The sequence below is a fragment of the Choloepus didactylus genome, chromosome 1, assembly GCF_015220235.1.
Source record: "Choloepus didactylus isolate mChoDid1 chromosome 1, mChoDid1.pri, whole genome shotgun sequence".
Classification (NCBI taxonomy): Eukaryota; Metazoa; Chordata; class Mammalia; order Pilosa; family Megalonychidae; genus Choloepus; species Choloepus didactylus.
In genome coordinates this window covers 64,122,586-64,143,746 of record NC_051307.1, presented here as the reverse complement: position 1 = coordinate 64,143,746, position 21,161 = coordinate 64,122,586, and the positions used below count along the sequence as shown (strand labels likewise).

The 21,161-nt window shown below is 38.2% G+C and overlaps 2 protein-coding genes across 6 annotated transcripts in view; one reads left to right on the top strand and one right to left on the bottom strand.

Moving 5' to 3' along the window:
* Positions 1 to 21,161, bottom strand: part of TMEM45A (transmembrane protein 45A) — a 190,758-nt gene that overhangs the window by 21,623 nt on the left and 147,974 nt on the right. For all 5 annotated transcript variants that reach the window (XM_037834535.1, XM_037834528.1, XM_037834542.1 and 2 more), the window contains 3 exons: positions 10,731 to 10,926; positions 7,597 to 7,809; positions 5,994 to 6,178 (listed from right to left, as the gene is read on the bottom strand). In XM_037834535.1, the coding sequence (XP_037690463.1) occupies positions 5,994 to 6,178; positions 7,597 to 7,809; positions 10,731 to 10,926 (594 nt within the window). The remainder of the gene's footprint in view (positions 1 to 5,993; positions 6,179 to 7,596; positions 7,810 to 10,730; positions 10,927 to 21,161) is intronic.
* Positions 8,085 to 8,461, top strand: LOC119532316 (glutaredoxin-1-like). Its single transcript, XM_037834571.1, has one exon. The coding sequence runs from the start codon at positions 8,141 to 8,143 to the stop codon at positions 8,459 to 8,461; it is 321 nt and encodes a 106-aa protein (XP_037690499.1). The 5' UTR covers positions 8,085 to 8,140.

Here is a 21,161-nt window from a genome sequence, read left to right as displayed (position 1 = left end):
CATTTACAACCACTGACAATAGGCTAGTTCTCAAAGGAAGTTTGGACACATTTAAAAGAATCGACATTGTAGAGAACACATTCTGTAACCACAAAGTAATTTATACAGAAATGAATAATAAATGAAATAATAAAATGAAAAGAATACATTTGGAAACTTGAAAGAGCACTCCTAAATAACTCATACATTAAAAGGAAAGCACAGGGATGTCATCAACATGGCAATGTAAGACAGCTACTGAAAACCTCTCCCCAGAAATTCAGCGAAAAAGGAAAAAAAAAAAAAAAAAGGACATGTCTCACTTGTTCAGAACTCTTGAGTCTGGAGGAAGGTAAAGACTGGAGAAGGATCCCACAAATGCTGAATGAAGAGAGAAATATCAGGTAGGAAACTTCCATCCTGGAATGGCCAGTCCTCTCCCTTTCCCTTCACTCAGTCCCACACAGCTTATTCCTAGAGGCAGCTGCTGGGATCCCTCCCACCTCCCACTACAGACACAAGACTACAAAATCTCTCACAGCAGTGAGACAGATCCCCGCCTATGTCCAGACACAGACACCCAAGCCCACAGGAACCCACAGCAGGACATAAGTTGCTGGGGAGAGCAGAATACAATAGGGCAACAAGGAGTTTCCAAAATGGAGGAATAAGGAGGGAATGACAGAATATTTCCCAAACTAAACAACTCAGATGAAATGGACAACTTCTTAGAAATACAAACAACCTATACTGACCTGAAAAGAAACAGAAGATTTCAACAAACCAGTCACAAGCAATGAAATCAAATCAGTCATCAAAAACCTACCAACAAAGAAAAGTCCAGGATCAAACAGCTTCACAGGCAAATTTTACCAAGCATTCCAAGAAGTATTAACACCATTCTTGCTAAAACTTTTCCAAAAAATTGAAGAGGGAACACTACCTAACTCATTTTATGAAGCCAACATCACCCTAATACCAAACTTGGATGAAGATACTGCAAGAAAGGAAAACTTCAGATCAATCTCTCCAATGAACACAGATGTAAAAATCCTCAACAAAGTACTTGCAAATAGAATCCAACAGCATATTAAAAGAATTATATACCAATACCAAGTGGGTTTTACTCCAGGTCTGCAAGGGTGGTTCAACACAAGAAAATCAATTAACATAATATGCCACATTAACAAATTAAAAGGGAAAACCACATGATCATGTCAATTGATGCAGAAAGGGCATTTGACAAAATTCAGCATCCTTTAATGATGAAAACACTTCAAAAGGTAGGAATAGAAGGAAATGTCTTCAACATGATAAGGGCATATACACAAAACCCACAGCTAACATCATACTCAATGGTGAGAGACTGAAAGCTTTCCCACTAAGACTGGGAACAAGACAAGGATGCCCACTGTCACCACTATTATTCAACATTGTTCTAGCTAGAGCAATTAGGCAAGAAAAAGAAATAAAAGCCATCCAGATTGGAAAGGAAGAAGTAAAACTATCACTATTTGTGGATGACATACTTCTATATTTAGAAAATCCTGAAAAAAACAACAGCAAAGCTACTTGAACTGATAAATGAGTTCAGCAAAGTGGGAGAATACAAGATCAACATGCAAAAATCAATGGTATTTCTATACACTATTAGTTAGCTATCTAACATCTATCAATTTTATTTATAAGGGTAAGGGGTCTTGAATAGCCAAAAACATCTTGAAAAAAAGGAATGAAGTGAGAGGTATCACAATTCCTGATTTAAGCATATTATAAAGCCACAGAGGTCAAAACAGCATGGCACTGCCATAAAGATAGACTTATTGACCCAATGGAACCAAATTGAGAGTTCATAAAAAGACCCTCAGATCTATGGTCAGTTGACTTTAAAAATTTTCCTTTGTGGGTGGCAAGTGAATGAGTGAGTGCATGTGTGTGTTGAAGCAGGGAATTTAGAAAAGAAGTAGTCAATGAGGGTATCAGGATTTGTTTCTTGTCCTTAAGAGCAGAGGGTTTCTTTGGATGGGGGACGAGCAGGAATTTTTAGGATGAATTGCATCTGGAAGCCAGTGCTATAATTTTGCAGCCACCATTTTATCCTGGGGTGAACTACTTTTCCCAGGAGATTACAGGTGGTGATGCTGAAGATGACCCTTCTGTGTCCTACCCTGGTTATTTTCCCCAGAGTTTCTGCTGGCTTCCTAGCTTGTATGTTCTGCTTTGTGGATGAGGAAAGCCCTATGTTCTCCTTCAAAGGGGAATGTGTCTGCTCTTTTCATTTAGATCTAATCCAACTCTGGACTATATTTTGATAAGACTCCAAAGTCCACTCAACTGGGACAGGACAGTCTCTTCAATAAATGGTTCTGGGAAAACTGGATATACAATTTCAAAAGAATGAAAGAGGGTTCCTATCTCACATCCTATTCCAAAATTAACTCAAAATGGATCAAAGACCTAAACATAAAAACCAGTACCATAAAACTCCTCAAGGAAAATGTAGGGAGACATCTCCATGATCTAGTGATAGGTGGTAGGTTCTTAGACTTTACACACAAAACACAAGCAATGAAAGAAAACATAGATAAATGGGAGCTCCTCAAAATTGAGTATTTCAGTGCTTCAAAGGACTTTGTCAAAAGGGTGAAAAGGCAACCATCTCAATGGGAGAAAATATTTGGAAACCATATATCTGATAAGGGTTTGATATCCAAAATATATAAAGAAATCCTCCAACTCAACAATAAAAAGACAAACACTCAATTTAAAAATGGACAAAAGACATGAATAGACATTTTTCCAAAGAGAAAATACAGATGGCTAAAAAGCACATGAACAGATGCTCAGCTTCACTAGCTATTAGGCAAATGCAAATCAAAACTACAATGAGATATCATCTCACACCTACTAGAGTGGCTGCTTTTAAACAAACAGGAAACTTTAAGTATTGGAGAGGATGTGGAGAAATTGGAACACTCATTCACTACTGGTGGGAATATAAAATCGTACAGCTGCTGTGGAGGACGGTTCTGCTGAAACTTTCTTAGGTTCCTCAGGAAGCTAAGTATAGAGTTGCCTTATGATCTGGCAACCCTGCTACTCAGGATATACCCAGATCTGAAAGTAGGGACACAAACCAACATTTGCACACCAATGTTCACAGCAGCATTATTCACAATTGCCAAAAGACGGAAACAACCCAGTGTTCATCAACAGATGAACGGATAAACAAAATGTGTTATATACAAATGATGGAAACAGTAAGAAAGAAGTCCTGAAACATGTGACAACATGGATGAACCTTGAGAACTTTATGATAAATGAAATAAGTCAGACACAAAAGGACAAATATTGTATGACCTCACTGATATGAGCTAATTATAATATATAAACTCATAGACATAAAATATAGAATATAGGTTACCAGGATATAGAATGAGGCTAAAGAATTGGGAGTGGTTGCTTAATATGTGCAGAATTTTTAACTAGGTTGAACTTAAATGTTTAGAAATGGACAGAGGTGACACTAACCCATTATTGTGAGAATAATTAACAGTGCTGAATGGTGTGTGAATATGGTGGAAAGGGGAAGTTTGGAATCATGTATGTCACCAGAAGGAAAGTTGGAGGTTAAAACATGAATGTATAACACAATGAATCTTGTGGTGGACAATGTCTGTGATTAACTGTACAAATATAAAACAGCTCTTTCATGAACTAGAGCAAATGCACAACACTATGACAAGGAATTAATAATAGAGGGGCATATTGGAAAAAGCACCTATTGCAAACTATGGACTATAGTTTAATACTCTTTCATCAACATAGCAAATGTACCACACCAATTCTATGAGTCAATAATGGGGGGGGGATAAAGGGTATGGAGGGATTTGGGTTTTTTTTTAATTTTATTTTTATTTCTTTTCTGGAGTAATGAAAATGTTCTAAAATTGATCATGAGGATGTATGCACAACTATGTGAAGGTACAGTGAGCCAGTGATCATATACTTCAGATGGGTTGTATGGTATGTGAATACATCTCAAAAAAATTGCATTAAAAAAAAATGGAAACATAGATGTTGCAAAATTCAAACTTGCCCAACTCTGAAAAACCACTACACATCTAATCTGATGGGAGGCAGCTGCAGTAGTGTTTAGAGGGAAATTTAAAGCCTTAAATGTATTTATTTTTAAAACAAGAAAGATTGAAGATAAATGAGATCAGGATGCAAGTCAAAAAACAGATAAAGAAAAGCAGAATATAGTCTCATAACATTAAAGCAAAGACTGCAAACAAGGAGAAACTGATAAATTCATAACTATTATATAAAAGTCCAGCAGACTTTATCAGAAAGTGAGAGATAAGTCAGAATTTAAAAGCTATTAGGAAAACAGACTCTGTAAACAACAAAGTTAAAGAGTTGCAAGAACCTGCCTTCATCCCTCCCCTTGAGAAAGAAAGGCCCTTTAACTTCCTTTTAGTTCCACAGATGCCGAACCAGCCGCCAATGTCAACTAGAGACCTGGAACCAGCAGGCCTGCAGCTCAGCCCTACTCCTGCTATGCATTTCTGTTCTGTTTCTGCTCCACAAGGTTGTTTGCCTTGTTTTTGTTTTGTTTTGCTCAATTACAGCTAGGTGTTTTTACTTTCTTATTTGTCCTTTTTTTTTTTCTTTTCTTTTTTTTTGTTTCTTTTTCATGTCTTAAATTTTTTTATTTTCTCTGTCATTGTTACGCATTTAGAGCAGAAGAGGTACACTGAAGCATACTCACTCTTGTCTTAACCAGAAGTCATCTCTTCTTAAACATTTTAAACTTACTTTTATTTTTGAATAGATAGTACATGGATGTGGTAGAATATTCTAATCTGGAGGTATAGAAGACATTATACTGTTTTGCATAATATTCATTTACTCTATGTTGGTTTCCAGCAGATGGTGAATAATCTAAAAAAAACAACTTCTGTATATATACTTGTTAAATTCACCAAGTATCAGTGTTATCACATTATAGGATATTTGTTCTTTATTTTCTATATCACTTTTACTTCAAAATAACCTTTGAATTAGACCTTCTTTACTAGCCTCCACTTGGACAGACTTTCTGCTCCCCCATATGATAAATACCACATACTCCATGTTTTCCATGATGTTTCTCTCTCCATCATTTTTCAGTTCTTTTGATCACTCCCTTGTGAAATGCAAATCCCTGCAATAACCTCAATATCCCAAATCCCTCTCTCTGGTGACTAAAAATCTCTTCTAAGAAGTCTTCCCTATTTATTAAACCACACTCACCTTCCATTCCAGACTTTTTTTACATCTGTATATGCATATGCAATTATGACTTATCAGTCCCTATAAAATATATGTTCACTGATTGGAATTCATGTTTTCAGCAACACACCAGAGTTAGGGAGTCAGCAGAGTAAAAAGGAAAGAGACTGGGGTGTAGGGGCCAAACAGAGCCACATGTGAATCCTCTCTCCATTATTGTGTGATCCAGGGAAACTATGTTGGTCTTTCTGAATCTTCATCTGTGAATTGGAGATGATAACACCTAATTTCCAGGCCACTGGGAGTACAAAATGAAGCTATGTGTATGCAAAAGTCGAGTATAGTGGCTGACACACAGTTATTTCTTAATATAATAGTTTCCTCTTTTTCCTGCTTTCCACATATTTGTTGAGTTTATTATGATCAGGCTATAATCTGCTTTAGAATCAGGAACTGTTTCCAACTAAAAGTGCCCGATCAGAGTTGCAGCATGACAGATACTCAGGTGTGCGATAAAGATGCAGAAACCCAACTTGTTTCCCAGTTGCTGTGTCAATGCCCCGACGAGGGCCATTGAGCCACACAAGAACACATTACCTCTCAGAGGCCCACATTCTCACTACAAGCTGGTACATCGTAGGGAAGTCTCTGGGTTCTAGAGGAAACATTCTCAGCAAACAAAGAGAGAAGGTTACAGGCAGAGACACCAGGGACATTAACCAGAGTCCCCAACTCACCTGCCAGAACCAGCTCCCCTGAAGCAGGATTAAGCTTGACCTCAGAAGCTCCAGAAGTATGTTCTTCCACATGAGGAACTCCAGGAAGACCACCAAGCCTGTCACAATGACGACCAAGACCAGAAGCTGGTGCACAAAGATGTCCAGCATTTCCCGGCTATGAGTATGGTTGTAGAAGACAAAAGCTGATAGAAGGGAAAAATAGCTTAACTATTTCAATGAAACCAAGGACCACCTGCTGATTCTCTAGTATAGTGTTCTCACTTGATTACTTCCCTCTCTCTCTTTCTCATGTCCACCAACCTTTACATGCACACATTTGTCCAAAAGGTTGGGTGACCTCTGCTTCCCACAGTAATGGAATCCTCTAGCATTTTTGGTGTCATCACTACCTCTTTAGAACAGAAGTTTTGAAATCTAACACTAGTTTTCCTTCCCCAAACATTTTCCTCCCCTCTCATACATCAGAAAATTGTCAGCTAACTATATTTCAAGGCTCTTCCATGCAGGAGGATCAATAAAAAGCATAATGGAGGTGGGAGAGCTGGAATTAAGGTAAATACCAGGATGAAAAAGACAAAGCATCATCTCAATGGAATGTCATCCAATGGAGGAAGCAAACATAGAAACAAATTACTATTCGTACTCTGATGAGTATGACAAGATGATCTGGAAGCTCCCAAGATGCAGTAACTGACTACATTTTTAATCTCATAGACAAATTCCAGCTTCATCCTCATCCTTTTCATTTACACAAGGAGCAAAAGGTGTTCATTCAAAATAACAGTAACAGCTGAAGATAATGAGAATCATGTCATTGGCTCCCGGCTCCCAACTTTCATCTAGTCTTGTTCTCTAAGAGGACTGGGCTAAAGTTCTTATCTTTAGATGGAGGCGGCAAGGTGGACAGTTAGAAAGTGACAGCCTCCCAATTATTTGGAGCTTTTTAAGTTCCATAATTAATCTATTTCTTAAATGTCTAATAGATATTTAAAAAAAAGCCAAAAACAAACAAACAAAGAAAAAACACTACTTTTTTTTCCTTCCACATAGCAACTTGGAGATAAAATAAAAAGAAAAAAATTGTTTTTCATTAACCTCTCAAAAATAGGACCACATATTTTTGTGTGACTGAATATTTTGAACACTACTCATCATATAATGGTGGAGTTTTTCTATATCAGTGTGACAAAGGCTAGCCAGTAGGTAGTAGAAGCTACTCTGCTGTGAGTAGTCACCTTTTTTCAGGATACTCATATTTCACTACTCCAGGCTCAGTTTTCACTTTTTTAAAATGGAAATAATGTAATTTCCAGGACAACCCAGAGATAAGTAGTCATTGCAGGTGGTTCTTTAAGACATATGTGAAATGTGAACAAAGCACATTGAATGATTGTGCTTGTCCAGGTCTACTAAATGACTCAGAAAGGATGGAAAATCTTTGGCATCCTGCCTAGGGCATCCAAACATACTTTACCATAGTCCAGATATAAGCCCCTATCAATCAAGGCTGCACCAGGAAACCAACAGTACGTTATTGTAAAGGGCTACACAAATGCCCAATAATAATGAAAGGTGCAGGAAAATACTCATTCATACTTACCCTCAACAAATAAGGCATTTGACAACATTATCCTGGTAATGGAGACAGGAAATGAACTGATGGTGAAACATAAGATGTTTGCCACGCCAAGTAGCCCAAAGAAGAAGTACATGGTGGAATGTTGCCACCCCGGGAGCTGGTTCCACTGGCCCTCTTTATAGTCATATAAGATCAGGTTAGGTCCTCCAGGCATAAGCTGTTCCCCAGCAATGCCTACAGAGAAAGGATCATATCAAAGTTTTAGCAACCCTCTCCAAACCTTACCTAGAATTCAGAGAGATGCAGGATGATCACTTCACTGCTTATTTCCATCTAATATCCTCTTGTGACAAAGATTCCTCTCTCTGGGCTTCCCCAACAGCTGAGCACTGGTGCTTAGGCTGGTTTTGGAGGTTCAAATACTAGTTCAGTTAACCAACTTTAGTCAAAGATGACTAATTTAGTCAATTATCTATTTTAGACCTTCAAAACTGATTATCTCTTTTACACCCGGAGCAATAACCCCAGTCGAGGATTCCTCCCGGGAAGACGGCTGCCTGCCAGCATGGCTCAGGAATTTGTGAACAGCAAAATCCACCCCGGGAAGGTGGTTGTGTTCATCAAGCCCACCTGCCCCTACTGCAGAAAGACCCAAGAGATCCTCTGTCAAATGCCCTTCAAACAAGGACTTCTGGAATTCGTCGATATCACAGGCACCAGTGACACAAACGCGATTCAGGATTATTTCCAGCAGCTCACGGGGGCAAGAACGGTACCTCGGGTCTTTATCGGAAAAGGTTGTATAGGTGGATGCTCTGATCTAATAAGCATGCAAAAGAGTGGAGAACTGGAGACCTGGCTACGACAAATTGAAGCTCTAAAATAATTACAGAGCAGACACCAATGATGTCCCCCTTGGGAACTGTATGGCCTCACCAATGAAGACAACACTTCTTGGTGGATGGATATGGGGCCATTCTTATCAGCTATAGCAACTGTTTATTATGAAATACAGTTATCAAAATAATAATAATAATGGTAGGGGGAGTGGTGAAGTATGGGCAGGGGGGAAAGCTTGTCTTCTTTTGGATCAGTATTAAAAAGACTAACTTTCCCCACACCATGGGGCTGAAAAGACTGATGGACCATCTTGGGTTTCTTCTGGATTGGCCTTTTGAGTTCCAAAAGACCATGACAAGTTCTGGTTTAGGATTCACCCATTGACCCAAAAGATGTTCTTTTGGACATGTTTTTCTTACTGACTGTTCTCGATGTGCCAGCACTCCTCTACCTCTAAACCAGGGTTTCTCAACAGCAACCATGTTTATTCCAAGCCCCCTAGAATGGATCTATATTTGGTTTTTGGTACTACCTATAAACCAATTATTTTCCTGAGCTTGAATTTCTAGAGTTTGCATTATGAAATTAATAGCTTCTTAAATGTGCTTTTTCAAACTACATATCTATCTCCCTTCACCATCTTTACCCCACCCTATCCATTTTGAGAATCATTGCCCTGAGCCAATGTTCACAACCTTGACAACTTAAGAGTTCTCATGGGAAATATGCAACAATTCCCTGAAACGGCTGAGGGCCCAAGTTGAGAAACTCTGCAGGAAAAGTTAAGCACTGTTAGTCTTCACTTGGTGCCACAGGGGTCAGAGACACAAGTACAGATGTTGCAATCATGTGGCAATATTTTTATATAAGATGCTTGTCCAGGTAATCCTGAATGAGTGTGTGTTGTTTTGCAGTATCATCAAAATTAAAATGCATAATTTAAAAATTGTCATAGAAATCTTGTAGCTCCTTCTCCCAAGAATGTGTCTGGGGAAAGAGCTAAATTTGAGAAACACCATCCTAAATGGTTCTCAATGTTTCTTTTTGTTTTTCTTTGAAATTTTCTGTGAAAATTTAAGAATCCCTTACCATGAAGTTTAATTTTGTATTCTAGAATTGCGAGATTATGTTCATTTCCTTTTGTGATCTCTAGTATGAATAGACGATGATTCTGTTTTTTGTTAAATTCTTTTCCATGTCTTAAGCCTTTAAGAAATGATATTAGTGTGAAAAACACAGACTTAAAACTATTCATGTTTGCCCCCTACCATTATAAATAAAGGCATGTGTTCTTGTCACCCAAAAAAAAAAAAAAAAAAAAAAAAAACAAAACTGATTATCTAAGCTCTCGTACCTATTTCAGTCTAGTGACTAAGAATAATCTTAAATGATTTGGAGGTTTAAATTTATAAGATCAGACCTATAGAGGCTAAATACTTTCTTCTGTCCACTACATCTTTGGGTACCGTCACAAAATAAGAGTTGTGCTTTGTTCAGGATAAAAATATTAAAGAGTTCAGCTTTTCCCCAATTAGGGATAAATGAGAAAGCTCAGATGGGTATACCATATGGTCTAGTGCAAACAGGTGAACTTCCTTAGAGATGCTGTTCTATTTTTTATCTAAAAAATTTGGCAAGGAAGCTCTTCTCTTTGGAAATGGTTGTCTCTGTAATTTGATGGCTGTAGTAAAGACCTACCGCCATAAAAAAGCATAAAGAAATCCAGCGGGAAAATGGGAAATTTTACTGCTCCTGCAGTAGAATTTCAATACACAGAACATTTTCAAAGAATCTCCATAGTCAATGGAAGGATCTAGAAATCATCTGGCCTAACATCCCTCTCCATTTTAGGAATCAAGAAAAATGGATGAGTGCACAAGGCAAGGTTCTCTTCAGTCCTGACCCCTCTACAGCCTATTAGCAATGATTTATTGTTGAAACTTTCCCTAACCACATGACTGTTTTGGTGTCATTTTGCAAAATGGTTTCTGACAGTTTACTCTTTCAGCATCAGAATATTTGATATAAAATTATTTCAGAGGCTCCGACTAATACTCTAAAAGAAATTCACACAGATGTGGAGATGAGTAATTACTATGATTAATTCATCAAGAAATAAATACACCTTTGTATAAACATAAAGGATCGCCTTTTTAGCAAACTAAACTAGACAGAAATTACAATTAGTGTACGTGTAAAGAAAAATTTGAATAAAAATTCATTTTAATTAAATTTCTTGATTTGATAGTGAATCTTCTCTTTTCATGTGAAAATATAAAAATGCAGAAAACAGAACACAGAAATGGTCCACTCACCTATAAAAGTCATGATGATCATTAAGATTCCCTCCAAAATTTCTAGACGACGGAATAATGCTTTGGAATCAAGGTAGCAAGTGTGCTTGTACTTTTTGCAGGCATATTTCAGACTGCTTTTTGTACACCACCAAAGACCTGCTAGGAAGAAAAAACTTCCAGGAATGGCATGACCTCTGAAAGACCCCATCTTGGCCTATCAAGAGAATAACACACAGAAGATGAAGATATTTCATTTTCAGAGCCTGACCAAAACATTGCTTGTTTCCATAAAGTGCACTCTCTTCAGATGATTATGGGTACAACACTAATTCAGAAGGATCAAATATTACTGTCAATGGTAGTAGGTAGATCCCACTACAATATCAACAATACCAATAAGAAGAAAACTTCATATTTTTGAACACTTACCATGAACTATTACCTCTGTCAAGTGTTCTATGCAATCTCTAACCTGATCTTTACAATACACCTATGAATGAAGGAGTATTATCCTGTTTTCAATTTAGGATACAGGTTTAGAAAAGCTAAATGACTTGCCCAAGTCACACAACAATTAAGTAGAAAGTTTTCCTGTTCTTAACAGGGAGCTCAAAAGGATTTCTTAAAATGATAGCATGTATTTCAGACAGAGTTGTACTTGAAGCATATTTGAAAAAAAAGTAATATGAAACTTTTACCTTATTTTTAAAAAACTGAAATGATGTGAAATTGCCTACACAGTGTTTTAAGTACATAATTTCAAAGTATCAAGCATTGAGCATGTGGAAGAGACTGCTAATCAAATATCTGTAAATCCCTCCTCATCCTTTTCCCAGTCTCCAGTTAGGTCGGAACCACATTGCTAGTTATGGCCAATGGATTGTGAGCAGAAATGCTGCACTTTACTACTAGGCTGAGTCAGTTAAGCGCCTCCATGACTTGTTTTTCCCTCTTTTCCCCTGCCTTGGCAACTTGGAAGCCATGTATTCCAGATGGCATGTGTACAACATAGAGGAAGGCCAACCAAACTTCTACAGATTTTGCAACCCTTTATTGGCTGAAGTCTTTGAAGCTTTGTGGTTATTGTTACCATGTTTTAGCCCAGCTGTTCTAAACAGATACCAAGCCAATCCAAATTTTAAGTTCTGCTTACACTCTTGCCATATGGTGGAGCCACATCTGACTAATATGCAGAAATACCCTCCATTTTTTAATCAGTGCCATAGTACATCAGCCTTCAATTATGTGAGTTTTGAATTATATGAGCAGTCCTCTGTTCAAACATATGGTTCCATCAACAGAATAATGAGGCAGTCCAGAATCATCCTTGACACTAGGCCAGATCCAAGAGAACTCATGAAAGGAGATCTCAGGATTCCCCTGGCCCTCCTGGGTGTTTAGCTCCCTGGGTGGGCACTGGGCCTCTCAGTTTGGTCAGTCGCCTTGGGATTACTTCCTCATCTCTAGACACAGAATGAAGCTTCAAGGAGGAACTGTGAAGCTGACCCAAATACTAAACGTCTCTTAAATCCTCAAACATCACTTCCCTCTTAGCTCCTAGATTACCATTATCCATAAATCTGTCTTTTGTACCCTGCTTTACTATTGCCTGCAGGTGCAACATATTGCCTTTAAATGCCAACTAGTCCAGAATTGGATTAGATCTAAATGCAAAGAGCAGACACATTCCCCTTTGAAGGAGAACATAGGGCTTTCCTCATCCACAAAGCAGAACACACAAGCTAGGAAGCCAGCAGAAACTCTGGGGAAAATCACCAGGGTAGGACACAGAAGGGCCATCCTCAGCATCACTACTTGTAATCTCCTGGGAAAAAGTAGTTCACCCTGGGATAAAATGGTGGCTGCAAGATTATAGCACTGGCTTCCAGATGCAATTCATCCTAAAAATTCCTACTCGTCCCCCATCCAAAGAAACCCTCTGCTCTTAAGGACAAGAAACAAATCCTGATACCCTCATTGACTACTTCTTTTCTAAATTCCCTGCCTCAACACACACACACACTCACTCATTCACTTGCCACCCACAAAGGAAAATTTTTGAAATCCCAGCACTTAGAGATAATGTTGAACAAATCCAAATACCTAAATCAGGTATTAGGTGTTAATCCCCAGTGTTAGGGCCACAAAAACCATAACTCAAAATAGCACAGAGAAACAGAGTCTAAAGTTTTCTTGGTAGAATGTCAACCAAAGAAGCCAACTTCATTATAAAATAAATACCATTATGGGAAATTACATTAAACTAAAATTTTATCTTGAGCCACCAGCAAAATAAAATATTCCTAAATCTTAATTAAGTACTCATATTTCAAGACACATTTATAAATGCCAATACGCTAAACAAATTTTAACCATCTCTTGAACTTCACCAGACGTAAGTTGCCTTAACACTCAAAGCACAATGTACACAAGCACATAGTTTTAAATTTTTTTTGATTCTTCATCACTCTAAACCTATATAGTCCCAAATTTCTATACTCCAGAATTTCAACTATTTTGAAAGAGCTTTCTTAGTTAAATCCTTACCATCTTGCTTTCCTCAATGCCAAGTCTGACTCAGTTCTCTTCTGCCAAGAATTTAGTGTTTTCACTTTCAAGAAGAAAAAGCAGGGGCCAACTGGACTTAAATGTAAAACTGCCAGCTCCTCCTCCTCACAGAACAAACCAGTGTACATATAACTTTCCAGCCTAATGTCGAGCATATAAGCCTTCAGAATATGTCACAATGTACGCATAAATTTAAATTCAGGGAACACACCCTTTTGAACTTCCTAACATCCTGTCCAAGCACTGTGCCTGAGAGTAATTCCAAGTAAGACTTGCCTTGCTGCCCTGCCCGCCAGCACCTGACCTCAGTCAGGTGCTACCTGCTTAGAAAAACCAGTGGAGCACAAGTGAGCTTCACTGCCTCTTTTCCAGGCCATCAGAGTGGGCAGAATACAAAGGAAATGGTTATGACAGCAGCAACTAACAGAGCTTTTTCTGTAAGTCCTGAAAAGACAATCCATTTCCTAACATGCAGTGCTTCAAGCAAGAGATTACCACAGATGTCAAAATTGGAGTCATGGCCAAAACAGAAGTTATAGGAATAAGAAGAAAAGAAGAAACAAATCTGCTCTGGGTCAAGCAGTGATGCTCAAAGCACTTGGAATGCTCTCCTAATCACGGTCTACATTTGCACAGATGCTAGGCCTCACATGCTTGATGTGCCTATTGGAGAACAAACATGGTCCCTGCCCTCAGAAAGTTTATAATACATTGAGGAAATCAGGAATACAGACATACTAAAATATATCCCTAACCAAAAAACTGGTTACAAGTTCTATGAGAATTGTTAAGATGACTGGCATGCCTGAGACGGGGAGGGGCTCCGTCTCAGAATACAGGGAGGAGGAAGTAATTCTAAAGCAGTGCAGTGGAGGAGCAACCCAGGTGACCAGCAGGCATGGGAGGGAAGCATTTCAGCCATGAATGGAGAATTGTCTGAGTGGAAGCAAGAAAGCAGAAAAGGAAGTTTTAGTCTCAATGGGGGTTTTTCATTCACTCCCAGGCCAGCCCAGCACATTATCCCAACCAAAAGATTAGTGTCTCTCTTCTTTTTTAGATGGTACTGCCAAGATGCAGGAATCTAGCTGAAGAAAAAGAATGGCAGGAAGAATCACATAGTGAGTTCCAACAGATGCCTAGGATCAAAAGTCCTCAGACCAAATGTCGCTGTTTCCAAATATTATTGAGCAATTCTATCCAATTGCTTAATCTTGCTATGACTCATGTGACAAATGGGGATAATATACTTTGATTACCTTCTTAATAGATGCAGCTATTTAAAAAGGTGATATCTAAATACATTTGACTTACTGGAAACCATTGTTCTACAAATTTAGCAACTGAAAAGGTTGAGGGGGGAGGCATCCCATAGTACCTAACAGGGTCTCAGATTTCAAATCCTAATGTTAACATAATCTCCTTCCTTCCCTCCCTGTCTCCCTATTTCCCTCTTCCCAAATCTTATGTGCCTAGTACTAATCACTCTCATTCGTACATTCATTCAATACTTAGTGAATACCAATGGCACTTCAGGCACCATGCTATATATACAGTCATAGGAAGATCTGCCCTCAAGAAACACACAATCTGATAGAGACAAGTACATAAATTGTTCTAAACCTATGTGAGGCTTGCACAGAGTGAAATGGGAGCAGGAAGAAGCAACAGCCTTTCTCTACCCAGGAGAATCATTAGCCCTTCTCTTGTACACACACTAGTCTGGTTTCCCCTCGCAATGTCAAACCCATGGTGAACAAGGGCTATAGAACTCAATAAATAGCCAATGCCTGAGTGAGCCTCTGCCTCTCACTCCACCTCCCCTAAACACTGAGCAGTACCCTTCCAGCTGGAGCACTGCCTCTCCAAGTACAACCTGTATCAGAAACAGTTGGAGTGGTTAATAAAATTTTGATTCCTGTGCCTCACTCCAGATCTAAATCAATTAATAGCAACAGGCCCAGGAGTCTGCACTTTTAACAAGGACTCTCCAGCTGAATGTTATGTGTTCTCGAAATTTGAGAACCAAAGCCTTAGAGTGGCACCAGGACACTGATATTTAGCTATGACTTCCCCATCACCATACCCTGATATGCTTACTTGAATTCACTGAATGCTAACTACCTATGAATAACTATTCTCACATCTGCTATTTTTTTCTTTTAGAAACTTAAGGAGGTATTATCTCCAAGATAATAATTTAGTGGCCTATTTTAGGTCACAGAGTTAGGTAATCCCCAGAGCCAGAATTCCAAGGTCTTTACGTGTCTAATTCCACACCCCAGCTTGTTCCCCTAGATAAGGCAAAGACTAGAAAAGGTTTGTCAACAGCCCCATCAAACAGCTTTTATCCAGTGCCTTTGGGTAGATTGGACAACATGGGTGAAGGGACTCTCCTTCTGGGCCTTTCTACCATAGAACTGTCAGCATGTATAAAGGAGGCAAAGTTTTGCACATAGCCAGAATATTTATTGCCATTGTTGTCAAAGTCAGAGTGTCCTGGGTTAGCAACAACAAGGAAAACAGGATTGAGTAATCTCGACATTCTGTAAGTTGACAAAGGTCTAGATACTAGAAATGAGCATGAGACTGATCATTAGTAGTGTGGTAAGAATTTAAAGCAGTCATTCCATAGTTCCAAGCTTCATGCTGCTGCACACTGCTACATGATTCAATTTAGTTAAGGAATAGTGACTGAGCACTTCACATATATGTAAAGATCTCTTAAAGTTACAGAGGACTCCATGGTAAGCTTAGCTGTTTTCTATTACTGCTGTAACAAATTACCATAAGTTCAGTGGCTTATAACATCACAAATGTATTATTCTACAATTCTGTAGGTCAAAAGTCCAACATGGGTCTCACTAGACTAAAAGCAAAGTGTTAGCAGAGGTGTCGCTACTTTCTTTTAAGAGGCTCTAGGGAAGAATCTGTTTCCTTGCTTTTTCCAACATTTAGAGGCCACCCCCATTCCTCAGCTCATGGTCCCTTCCTCCATCTTAAAAACCAGCAATGTTGAACTCTCTGACAATTCTTCCATAGTCACGTCTTCCTCTGAATCTGAACTCAGCTGGTAAGGGTTATACAATTTTAGAAATCCATTTGACCAAATTGTGCCTACTTGGATAATCTTATCTCAAAGTCCTTAATCATATCTGCAAAGTCCCTTTTGCCATGTAAGGTAACATACTCACAGGTTCTGGGAATTACAATGTTAACATCTTTCAGGGGAAGGGGCATTATTCTGTCACCCACAGAAAGACTGAAAGATTTACAGTCTGGAAGGGCAAAAGAGATGTACACAGTAATGACTATCCTACCAAGGAGATTAGCTAAGATGTATGGTAAAGGAATGAAGTACTACAGGTGCTTTGAGCCTTTCATTGAATTCAAGGGAGGTAGGGAACCTGGAAGAGTTTAAAGGCAATTTAGCTGGACCTTGAAGAATGAGCAGGATTTTGAAAGGTGGCACTAAAAGTGAAGTGCTCTCAAGACATAAGGAATAACATGAATAAACTCATAGTGGTGGGAACATATAGGAAATAAGTACATGAAAAATGCTTCAAAATCATTAGTCATTAGGGAAATACAAATTAAAATCCAAATGAACACACATCCACTAGAATGACCACAATTTAAAAAGCTAATGATACCAAATATCGGCAAAGTTGTGGACCAACTGGAACTCTTATACACTGTAGGAGGGAGTACAAAATTATACAGCTCTTTGGAAAGCAGTTTATCGGTTTTTATAAAGTGAAAACATATACTTACCACTCAATCTAACTATTCTCTACCCAAGAGAAGTGAAAAATATTTCCACACAAAAATTTGTACATGAATGTTCATAGCCTTATTCATGATAGCCAAAACTTGGAAGCAGAGGCAGAAATACTTCTTTCTGACTTCTGAATCATCAGTTCCAGCTTTACCACCTTTAAGTGATTGGATAAACACCCACTCCCTTACTAAGAACAATCTCTGTTGTTAAGTACAGATACGATCAACCCTATTGGCAATCAGCTGATATAGATGCAAATCCACCGACCAAATACTCTAACAGTAACGATCAGGTCAGTGCTTGTTTGACAAGACAACCAGACACTATAACCTAGCCAACCCGACACATGAAATTAATCATCACAGTTTACCCTCTTGTCAACTTGGAAACAACCCAGATGTCCATCAACTAGAATAGATAAACAGACTGTGGTACATTCCTATAATAAAAAGGAACAAAATACTGATACATGCAAAAACCTGAATGGAGCTCAAAAGCATTACGTTAAATGAAAGAAACTAGACACAAAAAGGTGCATTGTTCAATTTATATGAAATTCTAAAATAGATGAACCTTTTTAGTGATAGAAAGCAGATCAGCGATTGTCTGTGGGTGAGGGGAAGGGGAATGACTGCAAAGGGGCATGAGGAAACTTTCTGAGTTGATGGAAATATTCCACATATTCTTATGTGGTGGTAACTACACAACTTCATACATTTGTCAAAAATCATCAAATTCTAAACTTCATGGTACATAAATTATACTTCAATAAAGCTGATTTTAAAAGGGGTGCAAAATGTCTGCCCTTTATCCTCCCCCTGCAGCCTGGAACATGGTTGTGATGGCTGGAGCTTGGCAGCTATCTCAGACTATCAGGATGAGACCCATGTCTCATGGGACAGGTGCAGTGAACCTGAAAGAGGCATCTTCCTAACAGCTTTATGACCCACAATTCCATCCCTGAATAGCCTATTTTCAAACTATTCTATGTTAGAGGAAGATAAAATTCTATCATATAAAAAGAAAAAGATTTTGAAATCTATCTTGCATAATAGCAAAAAAAAAAAAAAAGAAATCCTTAAAACTTCTATATGTCAAAATAATAGCTAACATCTATTTATTGCTTTCTGATAACATTCCAAATTAGTGCTTTGCATTTTAACCCATTTTAATCTCACAACAAATCTCTGGGATAGATACTATTATCACCCCCCATTTTAGAGATGAAGAAACTGAATCACAGGTAAAGACTAACACATTCAAGGTCATGCAGGTAAAGAGTAAAGCAGCTGGGATTCAAACCCAACCCTGGGTCCTTACTACCTCTACCTGAATGGTACTACAAGTAAAAGTTTAAAAACACTTGACAGACAAAGAAACAGCATTTGCAATGAATCTAACTGACAAATATTGAGTAGTCAAAATGTAAATTTTAGACTAGGAATCAATTAGAAAAAGAAAAACTGCCACTCCTACAGCCAGCCACTCCCACCCCTCCATCATGGGCAAAAAATAAGAACAAACAATAAAACCCAAAACAAAACTTATTGTCCAGTAATTATTTGAAAAGATGTTCAACCTCACTAAAAATCAAAGAAAACCAAATTAAAAGCAAAGAGGTATCACTGTCCACCTATTGGGTTGGCAAAATTAAAAACAATCCATAACAGTAATTTTTCATGAGCATATGGGAAAACATGAACACTTATACTAGTAGTAGAAATGGAAATTGGTATTACTACTTTGTTCAGTAAATTGGCAGTACATAGGATAATTGAAAATGCACATACCCCCACAACCTAGCAATTTCATTTGTTGTATGTACCCCAGAACATGTGTTCTCTTGGATGTTTCCCCAAAAAATGTACATTGCTACATTGGCTGCAGTAACATAAAACTGGAAATAATCTGAATATCCATCAATAGAAAAATGGCTAAGTAACGTGAGGTAACATACATACAATAGAATACGTTACTAAGGTTAAAAGATTATTTAAAAAGAATTAGATCTGCTATTTAGCAACATGCATAGACTTTTAAATTATTTGATTAAGTGAAGAATGCAAGTTGTAAAACAATATTATAGTTTGATATAATTTATGTACAGTTTTTAAAGAATTGTAAAATAATACTCTCCATTGCTCATGTATATATATTGAATATAAAAGTATAAGAAGGGAACAGAACTGAAGCTTGATCAAGAGATACTTAAACTGTAATATTGTGTTCCTTTTATTTAAAAGAAAGACTTGACACAAATAATACAAAATGCCAGTTTGTGTAATGGGAATGTGGATGCCTTGCCATTTTATTTCTGGACTTCTCAGTATTTATAAAATTTCTCTAAAAAAAAAAAGAAGACCTGGAAAGATAATAGAGGACCTTGCATGCCAGGTTAAGAAGTTCAAACTTTACTCTGTGGACAATAAAGAGAACCAATGTTTTCTAGCAGAGAAGGGATGTAACAGAATTATGCTTTAGAACCCTTAAACTATTCCATAATACAAGAATCTGTCTTGTATAATAGCAAAAAAAAAAATCTAGTTTCTCTTTTTAAAAGTCCAGAAACATGATTTCCTCCAACTCCTTCAGAAACTCATTCCAGTGACATACAAATCCCACATGCCTATTAACCCTGCCTTGTTGAATCCCTTTAAGTCCCAGTGGAGGTGCAAAGACATGGCACCAAAACTCATCATTACAGTATCCACTCCCAACCCAGAGAGAGAAATGGGTACTTCACTCTAGACCAGGACAGAGGCACAGGCATCCAGTGGCCCAGACTAGCCTACTAGAGATGTACAGCAAAATGCAATGACCACACCTGAATCCAGTGTTGACCCAGTCATTTGCATCATTTCTTCTAATGTTGTGGAAAGCCCTATTCATAATGACACCTGGGTAAACCTGTGGCTATCCTTGCAGGCCAGTTCTCACGGTTACAGTTGCCTCACCTCTTTTCTACCCACCTTCCTGCCATCCTGCTCGTCCCTGCCCTTTTGTCTCTTGTTACCACAACCAATTCTCAGAAGGGCAGCAGAGAGTGGCCTGAGTTCTAAACAAATTGTACCACCTTGGGAAGGAAAGGGACTCCTGGATTGATTCCAGATTTTGGACTCCTGTGGGCAGGTGTGTGTATGGGTTGAAAGATGGAGGGTGAATCTATGGGATCCCAGAGAACCAAGAACAGCAAAGAAGAAAATGATTCATAGCTGAAGTTAATAAATCTCTGAGTTCCTGAAACTCGTAGGCATCTGAACTACACAGCATCTAGTTCACCCCACCCCTCAGCTTCTTGTTGCCCACTGGTGGAATCTTTTCCTCCATGAGGCTGCTCCATGAAATTCATTCAAGGCAAATTTTACTCTAAAAAAATTGTGGTTCCCCATTTTCTTCTCCAGCTCCTCCCTTCCTCCACCCCCCAGTCACCCACACACACATAAATATGATTTTTTTTAAGGTGATAGCATTTATTACACACTGAACATTTTATCTCTGAATGAGGGGTATCTCCTTAAGTTCAGCTCAAGATTTTTCACCTATGTGAAGCTTTTTCTAACAGCTCAATTCCTACCCTCAAAAGAGAGAATGAACCATTCCCTCTGTGCCTTCAATGAATTCTGTAGCATGACCAGTACCGCAAACCTGTGTTTTACTTATGGTTTACACATTTCTGTTCCTTTACACTTGGTTTTCTTTTCAATTTTATTGAGACATATTTGCATACCATACAATCATCCACAGTGTACAGTCAGTTGTTCACAGTACCATCATATAGTTGGACATTCATCACCACAATCAATTTTTGAACATTTTCATAATTCCAAAAAAATAAAAATACAAGTAAAAAAGAACACCCAAAACATCCCATCCCTCCCATCCCTCCCTATTATTTATTTAATTTTTGTCCCCATTTTTCTACTCATCTGTCCATACACAGGATAAAGGGAGTGTGAGCCACAAAGTTTTCACAATCACATAGTCACATCATGTAGGCTATATACTTATACAATTGTCTTCAAGAATCAGAGCTACTAGGTGGCAGTTCAGGTTTCAGGTATTTCCTTCTAGCTATTCCAATACACTAAAAACTATAAAGAGAT